Consider the following 22357-nt stretch of genomic DNA (forward strand, 5'->3'; position numbering starts at 1 on the left):
CCCTCCCTTCTTTCCTCCCGATTCCTTTATAAGTCACTCCTATCCGGACTCCATCTCCATCCCACTCAGCCTCCCAGTAACAGCGGCCAGTCAGACTCTCTCTGCACAGAACTTGGGGGCAGCAGCTGTCAAATCTCTCTGGATGATCAGGATATGGCTGCTCTGCCCCCCCTGTCACCTTCCTGTTCCCCCCTGAGAGAGACAGGAATCTGTTTGCTGTGTTGGGGTCCAGCGTCAGCTGGCAGGAGTCTGTAGGCAGGAGGAAGAATTATTAATCCCATCAGGCCGCCTGTACTTTATGTTTCTGTACGATATAAAAACAGCACAGCTTCCCCTAACGAAGCGGGAACTGAAGCTTATGAAACAGCTCAGGAAATGTCAGAGGGAAGAGCTGCCAAAATGCGGTGCGAGCTAAACTAACAGCTTAATTACTGGGAAATAAATTACAAAGCAGCGACATTCATCAGACATATTAACCACAAAACGGCACCAGAGATCAATACTAAAGTCAGTGTCTTTCCTTCTAACCGTTAAAGCTGTCGCGTGCGGCTTGAAAATGGCCATCAATAACAGAATATTTAAGTAATATTATTACATATTTAAAGCGATATTCAATAAACGTTTGGACCTGGATTCTGATACAAACGATGATTCCGGCGTCGGAGTTGCGATCCATGAGGATCCAGTATTTGTAGCGATTGTCTGACATGGTCTTTAGTTACAGCAAAGCCGGTCTGAATGCATTTCACATGCATCGGCTTATTTCCGTGAAGCATGTCATACTGTATCTACTGATCCGGGAGAAACACTGCAGTGTCAAGCGGGGCGGAATAGGTGGCGAGCAAAGCCGGCAAACTAATGATAATACCGTCTACAAACCATCAATAAAAGCGGATTAAACTACACAGATCGTGCATCATGAAAAACAGAAAGGTTCTCATTAATTCAGAAAAATATTGCTCAGAAAAACAGGATTATTATCTCATTAATTCGGAAAAACAGAACTGATTTTTTTCAGGTGAATGCAATTCGCTTCCATAGAGAACCGCTTACCGCGCGCGTGACTCTAGATGCGGTGCCGCTGCCGCGAGGCGTGAGCCCCGCATCTCGCGCACGCACGCGGCCGCTCTAATCTGTTAACATGGCCGCCGAAATTAAATTTGATATTTTCCGCCACACATCCAATGTATCCACGGTGCAAATTTCTTTTAGCACCATGGATCAGGAGAACTTTTTAATATTCATAAACGAAGCTGTCTGATTAATATTTATAAGATGGGCACTACCTGATTGGCCAGTTAACATCGACATGTTCTGGCAGTTTCTTCTGCCTAAGGCAGGGGTGTCCAAATCCAGTCCTGGGGGGGGGCAGAGTCCTGTGTAGCTTAGTTCTTTCACTGTCACACCATAAATGATTCAGCTCAAGAGCTGTGTGCTTGTTAGAGCCATAGTAAAGGTAATAGAATATGATGTTGTTTATTTGTAATGTATGATATTATAGGAAGTTTAAGGGAGTGACTGTTTATTTGTAATGTGGAATTTCACTTTAATATTGTTTGCCGGATATGAAGAACTGTCTGACGTCACGAGGTAACTGTCGTAAAATGTCAGTAGTGCTGTATGCGACTGAGGGCGCGACAGTCTTTGACCGTGGCTAAAGGATATTATGTTAATACAGGAAGAACTTTCAGTTGTACTGTTACGTTTATATACTAAAGAGTTAAACGAAGTCTCGCGTCAATTACTTTATTCTCTCAGAAAGATGATCGCGGAATATTAGAACAGCACTAACAGTGCTAATTACCACAAGGAGTTGAATCAGGTGTGTTAAATGAGGGGAAACCCAAAAATGTGCAGGACTCTGGCCCTCCAGGACTGGATTTGGGCTCCCCTGGTTTAAGGGATTCAGTGACCAATCACGATTAAATGAATTGATAGTGTTTTTGGTGATGATTCTGATATTTTGTTTCTCGTTTGGATGTTTGTCTAAAATGACATGAAACTCACCGAAACACAAACATGGAAATCCATCTACACACAGTGCAAACAGCCACACTCATCACAACAATTGTGTGAATACAACCATAACATAGTATTAATGGTATTATTAATAAAAACATGCAAAGACACTTACATTTCTGTAAGCCTGGTCTGGTCCTGCACTCTCCACCGTGATCCACACTATAGGAGAAGCAGAATGACATAGTACTACTGCTGTATTCATTTATTAATTGGTTTCTCTTCTTCACATACATGCATAAGTATCTGTAGCGTGTCAGACACACACTCTGTACTCACTTCAGCTTCTCCAGTTTACAGCTGGGATCCTCCAGTACAGCAGAGAGCAGCTTCACTCCTGAGTCTCCTGGGTGATTGTAGCTCAGGTCCAGCTCTCTCAGGTGTGAGGGGTTTGACCTCAGAGCTGAAGCCAGGGAAGAACAGCCTTCTTCTGTGACTCTACAGCCTGACAGTCTGCAGAAACATGGGAAAAAAATCCACAATAAATAAGATCACCTGACCATTACAAGCATTACTTTTAAGCAAAAGTGACTCCTCTAATAAATATTTCAATAATCACACAAAATTAACATCTTTTGAACATTTGATATGAACCTAAACTTCTCAGAAGAAGAACCAAATCCAGTTGATATAGAATCATTTAAAAATAATCTAGACTTACCCATATTAACCAATGAAACAGCAGATACCCTTGACTCCAGAGGTGGAGATTTCAGGTCCAGAGAGTACAAATCCAGACTGTATTAGAATGAATTCACGGACGATTACGTCACCCACGTATATGGAATTAATCCTTTTACTGTAATATTCTGGGAGGTCGTAATTGTGGAGTAATTCTGATCGTGTGGAGACTGATCGTCCTGAAGATCAATCGTCCATGATTCACCCAGAATGTCATTGACCATGTTATTCTTTGCCGATCCCCCGCAAACCCTGTCCTGCCATAAAGAACTTCGGCTCATAAAAGAAACCAGGATGCTTATCTGAGCCATTAGATCGGCATGCAGAATGCTTATCTTGGTTTTGGGAGACAGAGGGGGGTCGTTATCTAGCACCCTATGTTGTCGGTAGGGGGGATGGGGAGGCGTTGCGCAAACACCCGGCACCAGGACGCCTATTGTATTTTATTATCACAAGCAGCAACACTCGGACAAAAGGGGGAATTGGATAACACTTTGCCCTGGGGGGAAGGGGTGAGTCTGGCCAGATCACCCCCTGCCCACAGGCAGCACCCAATTTAGTATAAAGGACGGGGAAAACTCAGTACTGACCGGAGCTCAGCCGTGGGATAGAGCGCGCATCGCCCGGCATTTCTCGGGACTCACGTGTTGGTCTCCTGCCAGGACTGAAAAGGGCTCCCCAGTCCATGTGTGAAGGTGGGTGATGATGGCATGCCCGAGTGTAAATAGTTTAGCAGCTGCTTTTGCGTTCGATTGATTAAGGGGATTAATTATCACCGCTTGTGATAATAGTTCGCCTTACTTATTTTTATTGTTGCTTCCTATATATATATATATATATATATATACGTATGATTCATACTATTCTATATCTCTGGTGGTATAATGTTGTCTTGCATTGTTTTTAATTGATATTGATTTTAATGCGAGGTTATCTTGTATCACTTGTATTAAAGTGTTTTTGAGTGAACCTAAGCGTGCCTGTTTGTTCCTTCGAGAGCCCTATATCCCTCTCTCCTCCAATTTTGAGACACAGACCAAGATTTTGTTTCAACAAACCAGTTGAATATATAGAGTCACAGTCACAGAGTACTCAACTGGTTTGTTGAAACAAAATCTTGGTCTGGATTTGTACTCTCTGGACTTAAAATCTCCACCTCTGCTTGATGCACCATTAACATCAGAAAAACTCCATAAGGTCCTCAACCAAATGCCTAACAACCAATTGCCAGACCGGATGGTTACCCTGCAGAAATCTATACACATTTTTGGGACATATTATCTCCAGTCTACAATAGACTGATAAGAGAAATAAAACATGCATCACAAATCCCATCATATATGACTGCAGCGACCATTACATTGTTATTGAAACTTGATAAAGACCAAACATAACCCTCCAGTGAGGGTGTGTTGAACCAGTGAGGGGTGAGGAACCAGACGAAGTGCAGCTCAGTAGACGCCTATGAAGAAGATGATTTTGGACCCACAATTTCCCTTGCCCGGACACGGGTCACCGGGGCCCCCCCCCTGGAGCCAGGCCTGGGGGTGGAGCTCGAGGGCGAGCGCCTGGTGGCCAGGCCTACACTCATGGGGCCTGGTCGGGCGCAGCCCGAACAAAGCACGTGGGTCCCCCCTCCAATGGGCTCACCACCCATGGGAGGGGCCATAGGGGTCGGGTGCAATGCAAGCTGGGCGGCGGCCAAAGGCAGGGACCTTGGCGGTCCGATCCTCGGCTGCAGAAGCTGGCTCTAGGGACATGGAATATCACCTCTCTGATGGGGAAGGAGCCTGAGCTGGTGCGCGAGGTTGTGAAGTTCCGGCTAGATATAGTCGGGCTCACCTCGACACACAGCTTGGGCTCTGGAACCAGTCTCCTCGAGGGGGGTTTGACCCTTTTCTACTCTGGAGTTGCCCACGGGGGGAGGCGCCGAGCGGGGGTGGGCATACTTATTGCCCCCTGGCTGGGTGCCTGTACGTTGGGGTTTACCGCAGTGGACGAGAGGGTAGCCTCCCTCCGCCTTCGGGTGGGGGGACGGGTCCTGACTGTTGTTTTTGCTTATGCGCCAAACAGCAGTTCAGAATACCCACCCTTCTTGGAGTCCTTGGAAGGGGTGTTGGAGAGCGCTCCTCCTGGGGACTCTCTTGTTCTGCTGGGGGACTTCAATGCTCACGTGGGCAACGACAGTGAGACCTGGAGGGGCGTGATCGGGAGGAACGGCTCCCCCGATCTGAACCCGAGTGGTGCTTTGTTATTGGACTTCTGTGCTCGTCATGGATTGTCCATAATGAACACCATGTTCAAACATAAGGGTGTCCATATGTGCACTTGGCACCAGGACACCCTAGGCCGCAGTTCGATGATCGACTTTGCAGTCGTGTCGTCGGACTTGCGGCCACATGTCTTGAACACTCGGGTGAAGAGAGGGGCAGAGCTGTCAGCTGATCACTTCCTGGTGGTGGGTTGGCTCCGCTGGTGGGGGGGGAAGCCGGCCAGGCCTGGCAGGCCCAAGCTTATAGTGAGGGTCTGCTGGGAATGTCTGGCGGAATCCCCTGTCAGGAGAAGTTTCAACTCCTACCTCCGGCAGAACTTCTCCCATATCCCGGGTGGGTGGCGGGGGACATTGAGTCCGAATGGGCCATGTTCCGTGCCTCCATTGTGGAGGTGGCTGACCGGAGCTGCGGCCGTAAGGTGGTTGGTGCCTGTCGCGGCGGCAATCCCCGAACCCGCTGGTGGACACTGGTGGTGAAGGATGCCGTTAAGCTGAAGAAGGAGTCCTATAGGGCCTTTTTGGCCTGTGGGACTCCAGACGCAGCTGACGGCTAACGGCAGGCCAAGCGGGATGCGGCTTTGGTGGTTGCTGAGGCAAAAACTCGGATATGGGAGGAGTTTGGTGAGGCCATGGAAAATGACTTCCGGATGGCTTCGAGGAGGTTCTGGTCCACCATCCGGCGGTTCAGGGCGGGAAAGCGGTGCAACATCAACAGTGTTTATTGTGGGGATGGTGCGCTGCTGACCTCAACTCGGGACGTGGAGGAATACTTCGAAGACCTTCTCAGTCCCACCGACACGCCTTCCGATATGGAAGCAGAGTGTGGGGACTTGGGGGTGGACTCACCTATCTCTGGGGTGGAGGTCGCTGAGGTGATTAAAAAGCTCCTCGGGGGCCGGGCCCCGGGGGTGGATGAGATTTGCCCAGAGTTCCTCAAGGCTCTGGATGTTGCAGGGCTGTCCTGGTTGACACGCATCTGCGGCATCGCGTGGACATCGGGGGCAGTGCCTCTGGATTGGCAGACCGGGATGGTGGTCCCCCTCTTTAAGAAAGGGGACCGGAGGGTGTGCTCCAACTATAGGGGGATCACACTCCTCAGCCTCCCTGGTAAGGTCTATTCCGGGGTCCGCGAGAGGAGGGTCCGCTGAATTGTCGAACCTCAGATCCAGGAGGAGCAGTGTGGTTTTCGCCCTGGCCGTGGAACAGTGGACCAGCTCTATACTCTCAGCAGGGTTCTGGAGGGTTCATGGGAGTTTTCCCGACCTGTCTACATGTGTTTTGTGGATTTGGAGAAGGCATTCGACTGTGTCCCTCGGGGAGTCCTGTGGGGGGTGCTCCGGAAGTATGGGTTACCGGGCTTCCTTTTAAGGGTGGTTCGGTCCCTGTATGACCGGTGCCAGAGCCTGGTCCGTACGGGCGGCAATAAGTCGGACTTGTTTCTGGTGAGGGTTGGACTCCACCAGGGCTGCCCTTTGTCACCGATTCTGTTCATAGCTTTTATGGACAGAATTTCTAGGCGCAGCCAGGGCGTTGAGGGTGTCTGGTTTGGTGACCTCAGGATAAGTCTCTGCTTTTTGCAGATGATGTGGTTCTGTTGGCTTTATCGGACCGTGACCTTTGGCTCTCACTGGGACAGTTCGCAGCCGAGTGTGAAGCGGCTAGGATGAGGATCAGCACCTCCAAATCCGAGACCATGGTTCTCAGCCGGAAAAGGGTAGAATACTCTCTACGGGTTGGGGATGGGGTCCTTCCCCAAGTGGAGGAGTTTAAGTATCTCGGGGTCTTGTTCACGAGTGGGGGAACAATGGAGCGGGAGGTCGACAGGCGGATCGGTGTGGCGTCAGCAGTCATGCGGGCGCTGCATCGGTCTGTCATGGTGAACAGAGAGCTGAGCCAAAAGGCGAAGCTCTCGATTTACCAGTGGATCTACGTTCCTACCCTCACCTATGGTCATGAGCTATGGGTAGTGACCGAAAGAACGAGATCGCGAGTGCAAGCAGCTGAAATGAGTTTCCTCCGCAGGGTGGCTGGGCTCTCCTTTAGAGATAGGGTGAGGAGCTCAGTCATTCGGGAGGGACTCAGAGTAACTGTAAATGGTTAGCAGTCTTGCCCCTTTGTGTGCCTGTTTCACTGGAGAATTTCCTGTCTAAAGTGCACAGGTTTACTGTTTCCCTGGTTTCTGCTAGAATAACATCACTATTTTTGTTTGTATGTAAATATTAAGATGCAGTTCAACAGGAATCCCTCTGAAAATACAAGACCTACTCTAAGGACCCTCCGCATCGAGGGGAGCCAGATGAGGTGGCTCGGGCATCTGATTAGGATGCCTCCGGGACGCCTCCCTGGGGAGGTGTTCCAGGCATGTCCCACTGGGAGGAGACCCCGGGGAAGACCCAGGACACGCTGGAGAGACTATGTCTCTCGGCTGGCCTGGGAACGCCTCGGGATCCCCCCAGAGGAGCTGGATGAAGTTGGGGGGGAGAGGGAAGTCTGGGCCTCCCTGCTGAGACTGCTGCCCCCGCGACCCGACCCCGGATTAAGTGGAAGATGATGGATGGATGGATGGACAACCTTCCAGTTATGGGCCATTACAGTGTTATTGACACCTGCTAATGACCCAACACAACCCTCCAGTTACCCGCCATTACAGTGTTACTGACACCTGATAAAGACCCAACACAACCCTCCAGTTACCGGCCATTACAGTGTTACTGAGACCTGATAAGGACCCAACACAACCCTCCAGTTACCCGCCATTACAGTGTTATTGAGACCTGATGAAGATCCAACACAACCCTCCAGTTTCCGGCCATTACAGTGTTATTGAGACCTGATGAAGACCCAACACAACCCTCCAGTTTCCGGCCATTACAGTATTATTGAGACCTGATGAAGACCCAACACAAGCCTCCAGTTACCAGCCACTACAGTTTTATTGACACCTGATAAAGACCCAACACAAGCCTCCAGTTACCCGTCATTACAGTGTTATTGACACCTGATAAAGAGCCAACACAACCCTCCAGTTACCCGCCATTACAGTGCAATTGAAACCTGATAAAGACCAAACACAACCCTCTAGTTATTGGCCATTACAGTGTTATTTACAGCTGATAAAGACCCAACACAGCCAACCTTCCAGTTACCCGCCACTCTCACTAATGAATACAGACTTGAAAATCATTACAAAAGCTCTCGCCACTCAGTTACAGACAGTCATTCCTACTATCCATCAATCCATCCTGATCAGACAGACTTCAAGACAAGACATGCCTCAGACAACATCCATAGATTATTTAATTTAGTTAATGCTGCTCAGCATACCCATACTAAAACCATGATTACATCATTAGATGCAGAAACGGCATATGACAGTCAGTTGGACATTCCTCTTTAATACACTGCATAGATTTGGCTTCGGAGAGTCGTTCACCCACTGGGTTAAAATACTGTACAGCTCAGCCAAAGCTACAGTGTCACAGATGGGATGACATCACCTGCATTCACACTCCGACGGGGAAGACAGCCTGCATGCCCACTCTCTCCTTCACTGTTTGCCATCTTCATAGAAACACTTGCGGCAGCAATACGACAGAACAGTGAAATAAATGGAATTCATACTAATAACTCAACACAAAATTAGTATCTATGCAGATGATATCTTGCTGTTTTTACAAAACCCTCAACCCTCAATATATGAAATTTTAATTTTATTAATACCTTTTCATATCTATCAACCTACACATTAAACTGGAAAAAAAACATAATATTCTCACTGTCTGAAGATGCCTGGGATTCAGCTGATTATGACTATTTCACACCGGAAATATCCGGTACTTGGGTATCTACATCTCCCACAGGCTGCCAGACTTGGTTACCCTGAACTACACCCCCTTACTCAAAACATTAGATGAGTCTCCCACTCTCATGAATAGGACCTATTTCAGCAATGAAAATAAAATTACTCCTCCAGAATAATTTCAGAAAAATTCTTTCAAACTCTTAACTCATTAATGTCACATTTTTACTGGAAAAACAAAAACGCAAAATCAAACATTCCACATTACAGAAAAGTAAATCTCTAGGTGGATTACAAGCTCATTTTTCTTCATTATTACTTAGCAAATCAACTGCAAGACATAACTAAATGGTCACACTACAGTAGTAACAGAAGCTCATGGTTACAGCAGGAGCAGCTGTACTGTAAAAATCTCAGACATGCAGACTTACTCAAAATGTCATTAAAGAAACAAAACTGCTTTAACAACACAGTGCTGCCATTTCCACAGCACTGACAGCCCAGTGGAAAGCCATTAAAATCACTAACTGTACTCTCATACCCTGTAAATACACGCCAATCTGGAATAATCTGGACTTCCTACTTCACAATATCACTATTCACTATCACTCACGGGAACAGAAAGGGATTACACATCTCCACCTCCTTTTCAGTAACAGTCATTTCATGACATTCAAAGACTTAATCCATAAATACGAGTTGAGAATATGCAATTTTTCTAATATTTACTAACTGAATCCAGCATCAAAACCAAAATGAACCTCACACATAATACACTGAATCCTCCTCAGATGAGACAACATTCTGCAACTTAAAAATAAAAATAAACTAACCTCTAGAATATATAATCCTCCATCTGTGACAGATACTTTGATATTTGTACCAAAATTTGATTGGAATAAGGACCTTATCTTTTTCCCCAGCTCTGATTTATGGATGGACGTCTGCAACAACATATTCACAGTGAAAAATACTGGCCTTCAGTTCAGTACAAAGTAATTCACATAAAATACTCAATATAAAAAGTAGTCAGTACTGATACCTGCTCACAGTGTACAAGGGGTGTCACAGATAATTATCTGCATGCTATATGGGCCTGTATACCTGTTCACAGTGTACAATGAGTGTCACAGATAATCGTCTACATGCTCTGTTGGCCTGTATACCTGCTCACAGTGCACCGTGGGTGTCACAGATAATTATCTGCATGCTCTGTGGGCCTGTATACCTGCTCACAGTGCACCATGGGTGTCACAGATGATTATCTGCATGCTATATGGGCCTGTATACCTGTTCACAGTGTACAATGAGTGTCACAGATAATTATCTGCATGCTCTGTTTTCCTGAATACCTGCTCACAGTGTACAACGGGTGTCACAGGTAATTATCTGCATGCTCTGTTGGCCTGTATACCTGCTCACAGTGTACAATGGGTGTCACAGATAATTATCTGCATGCTCTGTGGGCCTGTATACCTGCTCACAGTGCACCATGGGTGTCACAGATAATTATCTGCATGCTCTGTGGGCCTGTATACCTGCTCACAGTGCACCATGGGTGTCACAGGTAATTATCTGCATGCTCTCTTGGCCTGTATACCTGCTCACAGTGCACCATGGGTGTCACAGATAATTATCTGCATGCTCTGTGGGCCTGTATACCTGCTCACAGTGCACCACGGGTGTCACAGATAATTATCTGCATGCTCTGTGGGCCTGTATACCTGCTCACAGTGCACCATGGGTGTCACAGGTAAGTATCTGCATGCTCTGTTGGCCTGTATACCTGCTCACAGTGTACAATGGGTGTCACAGATAATTATCTGCATGCTCTGTTTTCCTGAATACCTGCTCACAGTGTACAACGGGTGTCACAGGTAATTATCTGCATGCTCTGTTGGCCTGTATACCTGCTCACATTGCACCATGGGTGTCAGATAATTATCTGCATGGTCTGTTGGCCTGTATACCTGCTCACAGTGTACAATGGGTGTCACAGATAATTATCTGCATGCTCTGTTGGCCTGTATACCTGCTCACAGTGTACAATGGGTGTCACAGATAATTATCTGCATGCTCTGTTGGCCTGTATACCTGCTCACAGTGCACCATGGGTGTCACAGGTAATTACTGTATGTTCTCTATAGGTGAAAGATCTGGACTGCAGACAGGCAAATTCAGCACCCGGACTCTTCTCCCACGAAGCCCTGCTGTTGTAATATCTGCAGTATGTGGTTTTGTATTGTCCTGCTGAAATACACAAGGCCTTCCCTGAAACAGACGTCCTCTGGAGGGGAGAATATGTTGCTCTAAAACCTTTATATACCTTTCAGCATTCATAGTTCCTTCCAAAACACGCAAGCTGCCCATACCGTATGCACTTATGCACCCCCATACCATCAGAGATGCTGGACTTTGAACTGAACGCTGATAACACGCTGGAAGGTCTCCCTCCTCTTTAGCCCGGAGGACACGGCGCCCTTCATTACCAACAAGAATGTCACATTTGGACTCATATGACCATAGACCACTTTCCCACTTTGAAACAGTCCATTTCAAATGAGTCTTGGCCCACAGGACACGACGGCGCTTCTGGACCATGTTCAGATATGGCTTCCTTTTTGCATGATAGAGCTTTAGCTGGCATCTGCAGATGGCACGGCGGACTGTGTCTTTTAATGATGTTATTTACTGTAGATGACGAGATTAGCCAATCCTTTGCAATTTCACATTGAAGAACATTGTTTTTAAAGTATCCCACAATCTTTTTATTCACTCTTACACAGATTGGAGAGCCTCTGCCCATCTTTACTTCTGAGAGACTCTGCCTCTCTGACATCCCTTTTAATGCTAATCAGGTTACAGACCTGATATCATTTAACTTAATTAGTTGCTAGATGTTCTCCCAACTGAATCTTTTTAAATTTTCTTGCTTTTTCAGCCATTTGTTGCCCCTGTACCGACTTTTTTGGGACATGTAGCAGGCATTGATTTTAAAATGAGCTCATTTACTGGATAAAGGTGTACAATTTCCCAGTTTGAACATTTGTTGTGTTATCTATGTTCTGTTAGGAATAAAATATAGGCTCATGTGATTTGAAAGTCTTTTAGTTGTCATTTCATTCAAATTTAAAGAACTTTTCTGGAATTCGTGTTGTTTGTATGTTTGCTGATGTTTGCAGCAAACTATTTTGTGGATAAAAGCTGCCTCAACGTCCCCCCCTTCTTACGTTTTTGCTGTTATTTTTATTAATTATTATTATTACTGTTTGATTCATGTATTGTATGTTTCACCCATTACTGATATGTGAGAAAGTGTGTCTGTGTATGTATGTACACTCACCGGCCACTTTATTAGGTACACCTTGCTAGTACCGGGTTGGACCCCCTTTTGCCTTCAGAACTGCCATAATTCTTCGTGGCATAGATTCAACAAGATACTGGAAACATTCCTCAGAGATATTGGTCCATATTGACATGATAGCATCACGCAATTGCTGCATATTTGTTGGCTGCACATCCATGATACGAATCTCCCATTCCACCACATCCCAAAGGTGCTCTATTGGATTGAGATCTGGTGACTGTGGAGGCCATTTGAGTACAGTGAACTCATTGTCATGTTCAAGAAACCAGTCTGATATGATTCGAGCTTTATGACATGGTGCATTATCCTGCTGGAAGTAGCCATCAGAAGATGGGTACACTGTGGTCATAAAGGGATGGACATGGTCAGCAACAATACTCAGCTTGGCTGTGGCGTTGCAATGATGATCAATTAGTACTAAGGGGCCCAAAATGTGCCAAGAAAATGTCCCCCACACCATTACACCACCAGCCTGAACCGTTGATACAAGGCAGGATGAATCCATGCTTTCATGTTGTTGACGCCAAATTCTGACCCTACCATCCGAATGACGCAGCAGAAATCCAATCCAATTTTTCCAATCTTCTATTGTCCAATTTCGGTGAGCCTATGCGAATTGTAGCCTCAGTTTCCTGTTCTTGCTGACAGGAGTGGCACTCGGTGTGGTCTTCTGCTGCTGTAGCCCACCTGCCTCAAGGTTCGACGTGTTGTGCATTCGGAGATGCTCTTCTGCATACCTTGGTTGTAACGAGTGGTTATTTGAGTTACTGTTGCCTTTCTATCAGCTCGAACCACTCTGGCCATTCTCCTCTGACATCAACAAGGCATTTTCACCCAGAGAACTGCCGCTTGCTGGATGTTTTCCCTTTTTCGGACCATTCCCTGTAAACCCTAGAGATGGTTGTGCGTGACAATCCCAGAAGATAAGCAGTTTCTGCAATACTCAGACCAGCCCGTCAGGCACCAACAAGCATGCCACGTGCAAAGTCAGTTAAATCACCTTTCTTCCCCATTTTGAAGCTCGGTTTGAACTGCAGCGGTTCGTCTTGACCATGTCAACATGCCTAAATGCATTGAGTTGCCACCATGTGATTGGCTAATCAGTAATTTGCGTCAACCAGCAGTTGGACAGGTGTGCTTAAAAAAGTGACCGGTGAGTGTATGTATGTATCAGAATATCCATCCATCCATCCATTTTCCAAACCGCTTATCCTACTGGTTCGTGGAGGGTCCGGAGCCTATCCCGGGAGCAATGGGCATGAGGCAGGGAACAACCCAGGATGGGGGGCCAGCCCATCGCAGGGCACACTCACACACCATTCACTCACACATGCACACCTATGGGCAATTTAGCAACTCCAATGAGCCTCAGCATATTTTTGGACTGTGGGGGGAAACCGGAGTACCTGGAGGAAACCCCACGACGACATGGGGAGAACATGCAAACTCCACACACATGTGACCCAGGCGGAGACTCGAACCCGAATCCCAGAGGTGTGAGGCAACAGTGCTAACCACTGCACCACCTGCCGCCCCATATCAAAATATATGTGTAATAATTTTTTCATTTGCTAATTTCTTTTTGACAATTACGGCTCCTATCATCCACAACCATCATATATAAATACAATCCTGTCTCTGTTTTATTTCCATCTTTGCATTTTTCTCCTTTTCTTTTCCTCACCCCTCTACAACTCCTCACATTAAATATTGACTTCACTCGCCCCCCCAGTCCTGCCACTTACACTAGCCCCTAGTTTGGTTCTTTTCCCCTGTGCCTTTGGGTGGGGCAGGTCACCTAATGCACTGGGGGTGGGGTGTCACAGACACTCTCATACACACATACCCTGTCACAGACACTCTCACACACACGTATCCTGTCACAGACACTCTCACACACGCGTATCCTGCCACAGACTCTCTCACACACACGTACCCTTCCACAGACACTCTCACACACGCGTACCCTGCCGCAGACACTCTCACACACGCGTACCCTGCCGCAGACACTCTCACACACGCGTACCCTGCCGCAGACACTCTCACACACGCGTACCCTGCCGCAGACACTCTCACACACGCGTGCCCTGCTGCAGACACTCTCACACACGAGTATCCTGTCACAGGCACTCTCACACACGCGTATCCTGTCACAGACACTCTCACACACGCGTACCCTGCCGCAGACACTCTCACACACGCGTATCCTGCCACAGACACTCTCACACACGCGTATCCTGTCACAGACACTCTCACACACGCGTACCCTGCCGCAGGCACTCTCACACAAGCGCACCCTGCCGCAGACACTCTCACACACGCGTATCCTGTCACAGACACTCTCACACACGCGTATCCTGCCACAGACTCTCTCACACACACGTACCCTGCCACAGACACTCTCACACACGCGTACCCTGCCGCAGACACTCTCACACACGCGTACCCTGCCGCAGACACTCTCACACACGCGTGCCCTGCTGCAGACACTCTCACACACGAGTATCCTGTCACAGGCACTCTCACACACGCGTATCCTGTCACAGACACTCTCACACATGCGTACCCTGCCGCAGGCACTCTCACACAAGCGCACCCTGCCGCAGACACTCTCACACACACGTACCCTGCCGCAGACACTCTCACACACACGTACCCTGCCGCAGACACTCTCACACACGCGTACCCTGCCGCAGACACTCTCACACACGCGTACCCTGCCGCAGACACTCTCACACACACGTACCCTGCCGCAGACACTCTCACACACGCGTACCCTGTCGCAGACACTCTCACACACGCGTATCCTGTCGCAGACACTCTCACACACGCGTATCCTGTCACAGACACTCTCACACACGCGTACCCTGCCACAGACTCTCTCACACACGCGTACCCTGCCGCAGACACTCTCACACAAGCGCACCCTGTCACAGACACTCTCACACACACGTACCCTGCCGCAGACACTCTCACACACGCGTACCCTGCCGCAGGCACTCTCACACAAGTGCACCCTGCCGCAGACACTCTCGCACACACGTACCCTGCCGCAGACACTCTCGCACACACGTACCCTGCCGCAGACACTCTCACACACGCGTATCCTGCCACAGACACTCTCACACACGCGTATCCTGTCACAGACACTCTCACACACGCGTACCCTGCCGCAGGCACTCTCACACAAGCGCACCCTGCCGCAGACACTCTCACACACGCGTATCCTGTCACAGACACTCTCACACACGCGTATCCTGCCACAGACTCTCTCACACACACGTACCCTGCCACAGACACTCTCACACACGCGTACCCTGCCGCAGACACTCTCACACACGCGTACCCTGCCGCAGACACTCTCACACACGCGTGCCCTGCTGCAGACACTCTCACACACGAGTATCCTGTCACAGGCACTCTCACACACGCGTATCCTGTCACAGACACTCTCACACACGCGTACCCTGCCGCAGACACTCTCACACAAGCGCACCCTGGCGCAGACACTCTCACACACACGTACCCTGCCGCAGACACTCTCACACACGCGTACCCTGCCGCAGACACTCTCACACACGCGTACCCTGCCGCAGACACTCTCACACACGCGTACCCTGCCGCAGACACTCTCACACACACGTACTCTGCCGCAGACACTCTCACACACGCGTACCCTGCCGCAGACACTCTCACACACGCGTACCCTGTCGCAGACACTCTCACACACGCGTATCCTGTCACAGACACTCTCACACACGCGTATCCTGTCACAGACACTCTCACACACGCGTACCCTGCCACAGACTCTCTCACACACGCGTACCCTGCCGCAGACACTCTCACACAAGCGCACCCTGTCACAGACACTCTCACACACACGTACCCTGCCGCAGACACTCTCACACACGCGTACCCTGCCGCAGGCACTCTCACACAAGTGCACCCTGCCGCAGACACTCTCGCACACACGTACCCTGCCGCAGACACTCTCGCACACACGTACCCTGCCGCAGACACTCTTCCACACACGTACCCTGTCACAGACACTCTCACACACACGTACCCTGTCACAGACACTCTCGCACACACGTACCCTGCCGCAGACGCTTTCACACACACGTACCCTGCCGCAGACACACACTCTCACACACACTCCATTATATGCGAGTCCGCTATATCCAATGCTTTTTATGCATATTCTTAAAGGTGCACAACTGGCAGACCTCGTCTGTTATAGACGATATTCCATTATAATGGGATTATACTGCACCTCCAACTCCACCTAGCAGACATACCTATGAGGGGATTGAGGTATGGACTGATTCTGATTGTGTTTGGACTAAACACCCCGGGATTCAATTACATCGTCCACCGTGATTCACCCACATTATTTTTGTGCCACAGGTGAACTGCGCAAACATGTTTTTTCACTGATCACTTATATAACTTGTTTCTCACAGAAAGAGCTAGAACACCTATCTTGCCTTTCCCAGCAGAAAGGGAGGCTTATCTTCTCTCTCCCAGGGGAAAAGGGACACCTATCTTTTCTCTCCCAGGGGGAAAGGGAAAGCCTTGCCCAAAATGCTTCGTAACCGCAATCGCAAACAGCCTCACCTGGACAGGAATTGGAGACTAAACAGTACATTCCCTGAGGGGAGGGGTGACCCTGGCCAGCTCGCCCCCTGCCCACATGCGTACCGCTCCAGATTTAGTATAAAGGAAGGGGGAGAGCTCAGCACTGACCGGAGATCAGCCGTGGGACGGAACGCGCATCGCCCGGCACTTCTCAGGAATCACGTGTTGGTCTCCTACCAGGACTGAAAGGGGCTCCCTGGTCCATGTGTGAAGGTGGGTGATTATAGCATGTCTGAGTGTAGATGGCTTGTGGCTACTTTTTCATTTTATTAATTAGTGGGATTACCTATCATCCATCCATCCATCCATTTTCCAAACCACTTATCCTACTGGGTCACGGGGGGTCCGGAGCCTATCCTGGAAGCAATGGGCACAAGGCAGGGAACAACCCAGGGTGGGGGGCCAGCCCATCGCAGGGCACACTCACACACCATGCACTCACACACGCATTCCTATGGGCAATTTAGCAAGTCCAATTAGCCTCAGCATGTTTTTGGACTGTGGGGGCAAACCGGAGTACCCGGAGGAAACCTCACGACGACATGGGGAGAACATGCAAACTCCACACACATGTGACCCAGGCGGAGCCTCGAACCCGGGTGTGAGGCAGAGTGCTAACCACTGCACCACCATGCCGCCCCCGATTACCTGTCAATGCTTATGAAATATATCATAATTTTGTGTATATTTTAAGAAATATTTTTGAACGGACCAAAGCGAACCTGATTGTTCCTTCGACAGCCCTATATCCCCCTCTCACATTAAAACAATATTCTAGGTGGGGTCTTACCAAGGAATTGTATAATCTTAGCATCACCTCATTTAACTTAAACTCCACACACCTAGAGATGTAACCCAACATCCTATTGGCCTTTTTAATTGCTTCCCCACACTGGTGAGAGTGTCAACATACACACTGAGGTCTTTCTCATAATTAGTTACCTTAATTTCAGTGGAACCCATAAAAAATCTGTACTTTATATTTCTGCTCCCTGCATGAATTAAATTAAATTTAATCTGCCAGGTATCAGCCCAGTCGCTAATTAAATCAAGATCCCATTGTAGCCTCTCCGCTGCTAGATCAGTATTTGCTACATCATCCACCTTGGTGTCATCTGCAAATTTAACTAGTTTACTGTATGTATTGGTGTCAATATCATTAATGTAAATTAGGAACAATAGTGGTCCTAAAATCGAACCCTGCAGTACCCCACTATGAACGCAGGCCCACTGTGACATTGTGCCTCTAATAACTACCCGCTGCTTCCTGTCTGTTAACCAGTTTTCAATCCAAGCTGCTACAGTTCCTAAAATCCCTGCAGCTTTGAGCTTAAGCAAGAGCTGTTTGAGGGGGACAACATCAAAGGCCTTCTGCAAATCTAAGTACATTTTGTGACCAGTTTCTCTTTTTGCTTCCTCAAAGAACTCAAATAAATTAAATAGGATCTACTTCTCCTAAATCCAGGTTGGCTACCCCTCAGAATATTATTTTTATCCAGGTTATTTGTATCCATAACTTTTCCAGTTATGCAAGTTAAAGTAATTGGCCTATAGTTTGCTGGATTACATCTATCCCCTTTTTTGAATATGCGTGTTATATTAGCATACTTCCAATCATAAGGTACCACATGTGCAGATAAGAATTTCGGAAACAGTAAAGCTAAAGGTTGACTAATAATATCCCTCATCTCTTTTAAAACTATAGGTAAGATGCCACCAGGACCCTGTGATTTATTTATTTTGAGCTTAGCTAGGCTTTGTACCACATCAGCCTCAGTTATACATACATTCCCTCCGCAATTATTGGCACCCCTTTGTACAAGGGGTAAGAAAAAATCCACCTTCTGGTGAAGTTGCTTCATCTCACATGGAAAAAATTTGAAAAATCCAACCTTTAATTGAAATAAATTTATTCAAAGAAAAACAAATCCTTCATCAAGAAATAATTATTTTTAACAAAAACACATGAGCCACGATTATTGGCAGCCCTGCAAATTATAGTGAACACAATGTAACTGAAGTTTTCCATATAAATTATATATCTTTCAGTTGACTGGAGTAAATAGGAACCTTCAAGCTGTAATCCATGACTTCCTGAGTAACTGGGGTACAAACATGAGGAGACACAGAGGCCAAATTCCCTTAGTCATCCATCAACATGGGAAAGAAAAGAGACACACAGACCAAATGAGGGAGAAGTGTGCTGACCTTCATAAGTCAGGGAATGGGGATTAAAAAAATAGCTACTCGCCTTAAAATGTCCATTTCTACTGTTAGGGCAATAATTAAAAAATGGACATTAACTGGAGCTGTTAGAAACCTGCCCCCACAGAAAGCCCAAGTTTATTTTGCCCCCACATACAGTGAGGAGGATCGTAAGAGAGGCAAAAAATCCCCAAGGATGACTGTTAGTCAATTACCAGACAAAGTAAAATCTTGGGGTTACCACGTCTCCAAAAACCATCAGACGCCCCCTTCACGCTAAGAGATTTTTTGACAGGTATGACAGAAAGAATCTTTTTTTGTCAGTTAAAATGTTAGTGCCAGGAGTTTGAAAACATTATACAACTTTAACTGGAATCAAATTCAATGGTCTCATGAAACAAAAATGGAGCTTTTTGGCAATAAACATTCAAGGTGGGTTTAGCGTAAAAAGAAGGATGGCTATAATGAAATGAACCTTATCCCAACTGTAAAATATGGTGGAGGTTCTGTGATGTTATGAGGCTGTTTTTCCTCCAAAAACCCTGGAAACCTCGTTAGGGTACATGGCACTATGGGGTCCATGAAATACCAGGACATTTTATATCAAAATTTGGCTGCTGCTGCCAGGAAACAAAAACTGGGCCTTCATTGGATCTTCCAGCAGGACGGTGATCCTAAGCACATGTCCAAATCAACATTAAAATGTTCAGCTGACCGCAGAATCAAGCTTCTGTCATGGCCACCTCAGTCCCCTGACCTGAACTCCACTGAAAACCTGTGGGCTGAGCTGAAGAGGAGAGTGCACAAGAGAGGGCCGAGGACCCTGGGTGATCTGGGGAGATTCTGTAAAGAGGAATGGTCTCAGATGTCCTGCTCTGTATTCTCCAACCTTATAAAATGTTATAGGAGACTCAGTGCTGTTATACTGGCAAAGGGAGGCTGTACAGAGTATTAAAAGCAGGGCTGCCAATAATCGTGTGTGTTTGTTGAAAATAATTATTTCTTGATGAAGGATTTGTTTTTCTTTGAATAAATTTATTTCAATGAAAGGTTGGATTTTTCTAATTTGTTTCAGTGTGAGATGAAGCTGCTTCGCCAAAAGGTGGATTTTTTTCTAACCCTTTTTATAAATCTTTACAAGGGGCCAATAATTGTGGAGGGACTGTATATTGTTTATATACGACACTGTATTTGTACTAAATGGTGGTAAGTTAAGCATGTCCTCTACTGTCAACACCCGTGTAAAATAATCATTAAACTCATTTACTATATAAATTTTAAATTTCAATTATAAGGCCTATCCTGCAGATGAGTGATTTCAGCTTTTAGAGCTCTTTTGGAGTTAAAATATTGAAAGAAACTTTTAATGTTATCCTTAACCTCCAATGCAATCTTCCTTTCGACATTCCACTTACTGTAGCGAGTCTAATGTTATTTTTTAAGTCAACCTATAGACTTTGATACTCCTGCTTTATTTTGAAATCACTAGCTATGTTCCACCTTATTATCTCCAGCATACAGTGTGAAATACCCAGTAATACTCACCTCACTACCCACAGTTTACAGTATGGAATACCCAGTAATACTCACCTCACTACCCACAGTTTACAGTGTGGAATACCCAGTAAGACTGACCTCAGTAACTCCAGTTTACAGTGTGGAATACCCAGTAAGACTGACCTCAGTAACTCCAGTTTACAGTGTGGAATACCCAGTCAGACTGACCTCAGTATCTCCAGTTTACAGTGTGGAATACCCAGTCAGACTGACCTCAGTATCTCCGGTTTACAGTGTGGAATACCCAGTCAGACTGACCTCAGTAACTCCAGTTTACAGTGTGGAATACCCAGTCAGACTGACCTCAAGTATCTCCAGTTTACAGTGTGGAATACCCAGTCAGACTGATCTCAGTATCTCCAGTTTACAGTGTGGAATACCCAGTCAGACTGACCTCAGTAACTCCAGTTTACAGTGTGGAATACCCAGTCAGACTGACCTTAGTATCTCCAGTTTACAGTGTAAGTCCCCCAGTCCAGCAGAAAGCAGCTTCACTCCTGAGTCCTGCAGGTCATTGTCACTCAGGTCCAGCTCTCTCAGGGGTGAGGAGTTTGATCTGAGAGCTGAAGCCAGTGCCTCACAGCATTTCTCTGTGAGTTCACACCAGCCCACCCTTAAAAAAATGAAACACTTTTAAATCCACTTTTTACACTGCAGCACTGTATTCAAATGAGGAGAATAGGGACCATGACATAATGGATTTTCAGAAAACAATTAAATTATTAAAAATCATTTTAACAATCATTCCGATTCTGTTTGGTGTCCATTATTTTTTTGTCCATAACACGTTAAAGTCAACATGTTTATCTGTAACAGTGCCGTTAACTTTGCTAACCAACACAAATGTTTTGCATGGATTATACGGTTGAATGGATATTTCCTGCTTCACTGCTTAATTATTTCTAGCATGGATCGAGGGCTGATAAGATTGTGGGATATAAGGAAGTAGGAGAAGAAAACAGAAGCTGTTTGTGTTTGTTTATTATGTAACTGCTGAAAGGCATTGTGGGTTTTCTTGCTGTCCAGTTACTTTTGTGCAAAATGCATATTCTGTACTCACTGCAGCTTCTCCAGTTTACAGCTGAGATCCTACAGTACAGCAGAGAGCAGCCACCGCACAATACTGGCCTCAGTATCCCCAGTTTACAGTGTGGACTATCTAGTAGTACTGACCTCAGTATCTCTAGTTTAGAGTGTAGAATACCCAGTAATACTGACCTCAATATCTCCAGTTTACAGTGTAAATCCCCCAGTGCAGCAGAGAGCATCATCACTCCTGAATCCTTCAGGTTATTATCACTCAGGTCCAGCTCTCTCAGGGGGGAAGAGTTTGATCTTAGAGCTGAAGACAGCACTTCACAGTGTTTATCTAAGAGATCACAGCTGTTCAGCCTGAAACAGAAAACACTTTAAGACACAGACATATACACATCCTACACATTAGTAAAATACAAAGCATTACAATAAGCATTTGTTTTCAGTATACTTAGCAGCACAGCTTACACTTCAAATGAATTATAGTCTGCAGAGTGTTCTGTGTGTCCTGACAATCTGCTGTAGTCACATGATCACTAATTGTGAGTCAGTGCACCTTTGCTCAAAACTAGAGGTAAAAACATTAAGTAGAAGCTACAGCCAAAAATCACAGAATATACAGGAATATATAGGAACACATCAACAACAAGATGGACGTGAACCTCCCAAAACAGTCAGACCAGTGCTTCCAGTGCAGTCCTTAGCCATCTTTCTGCCAGGTGTCCCTACACTCGACACGTATCACTGAAAGGAGGAGATGTGAACATTCCCAGCAGCTAATGCA

The 22357-nt window shown here is 46.7% G+C and overlaps 1 protein-coding gene and 2 long non-coding RNA genes across 3 annotated transcripts in view; 1 reads left to right on the plus strand and 2 right to left on the minus strand.

Annotated features, from left to right (window-relative positions):
• LOC125723424 (stonustoxin subunit beta-like) overlaps positions 1-21946 on the minus strand; it is a 248766-nt gene extending 226820 nt beyond the window's left edge. Inside the window, exons 1-4 of the mRNA XM_049000043.1 lie at positions 21757-21946; positions 20978-21151; positions 2299-2472; positions 2135-2181 (exon numbers count right to left, since the gene is read on the minus strand). Of these exons, the coding sequence (XP_048856000.1) occupies positions 2135-2181; positions 2299-2472; positions 20978-21151; positions 21757-21809 (448 nt within the window). The 5' untranslated portion in view covers positions 21810-21946. The remainder of the gene's footprint in view (positions 1-2134; positions 2182-2298; positions 2473-20977; positions 21152-21756) is intronic.
• Positions 10280-10687, plus strand: LOC125723447 (uncharacterized). The gene is made up of 3 exons (XR_007386904.1): positions 10280-10338; positions 10463-10524; positions 10649-10687. It is a non-coding gene; the product is annotated as an uncharacterized LOC125723447 (long non-coding RNA).
• LOC125723428 (uncharacterized) lies at positions 20285-20961 on the minus strand. The gene is made up of 3 exons (XR_007386876.1): positions 20933-20961; positions 20797-20841; positions 20285-20751 (listed from the first exon to the last, which is right to left on the minus strand). It is a non-coding gene; the product is annotated as an uncharacterized LOC125723428 (long non-coding RNA).
• Positions 21947-22357: the final 411 nt, after the last annotated feature.

This window comes from Brienomyrus brachyistius, unplaced genomic scaffold, assembly GCF_023856365.1.
Source record: "Brienomyrus brachyistius isolate T26 unplaced genomic scaffold, BBRACH_0.4 scaffold48, whole genome shotgun sequence".
Taxonomy (NCBI): domain Eukaryota; kingdom Metazoa; phylum Chordata; class Actinopteri; order Osteoglossiformes; family Mormyridae; genus Brienomyrus; species Brienomyrus brachyistius.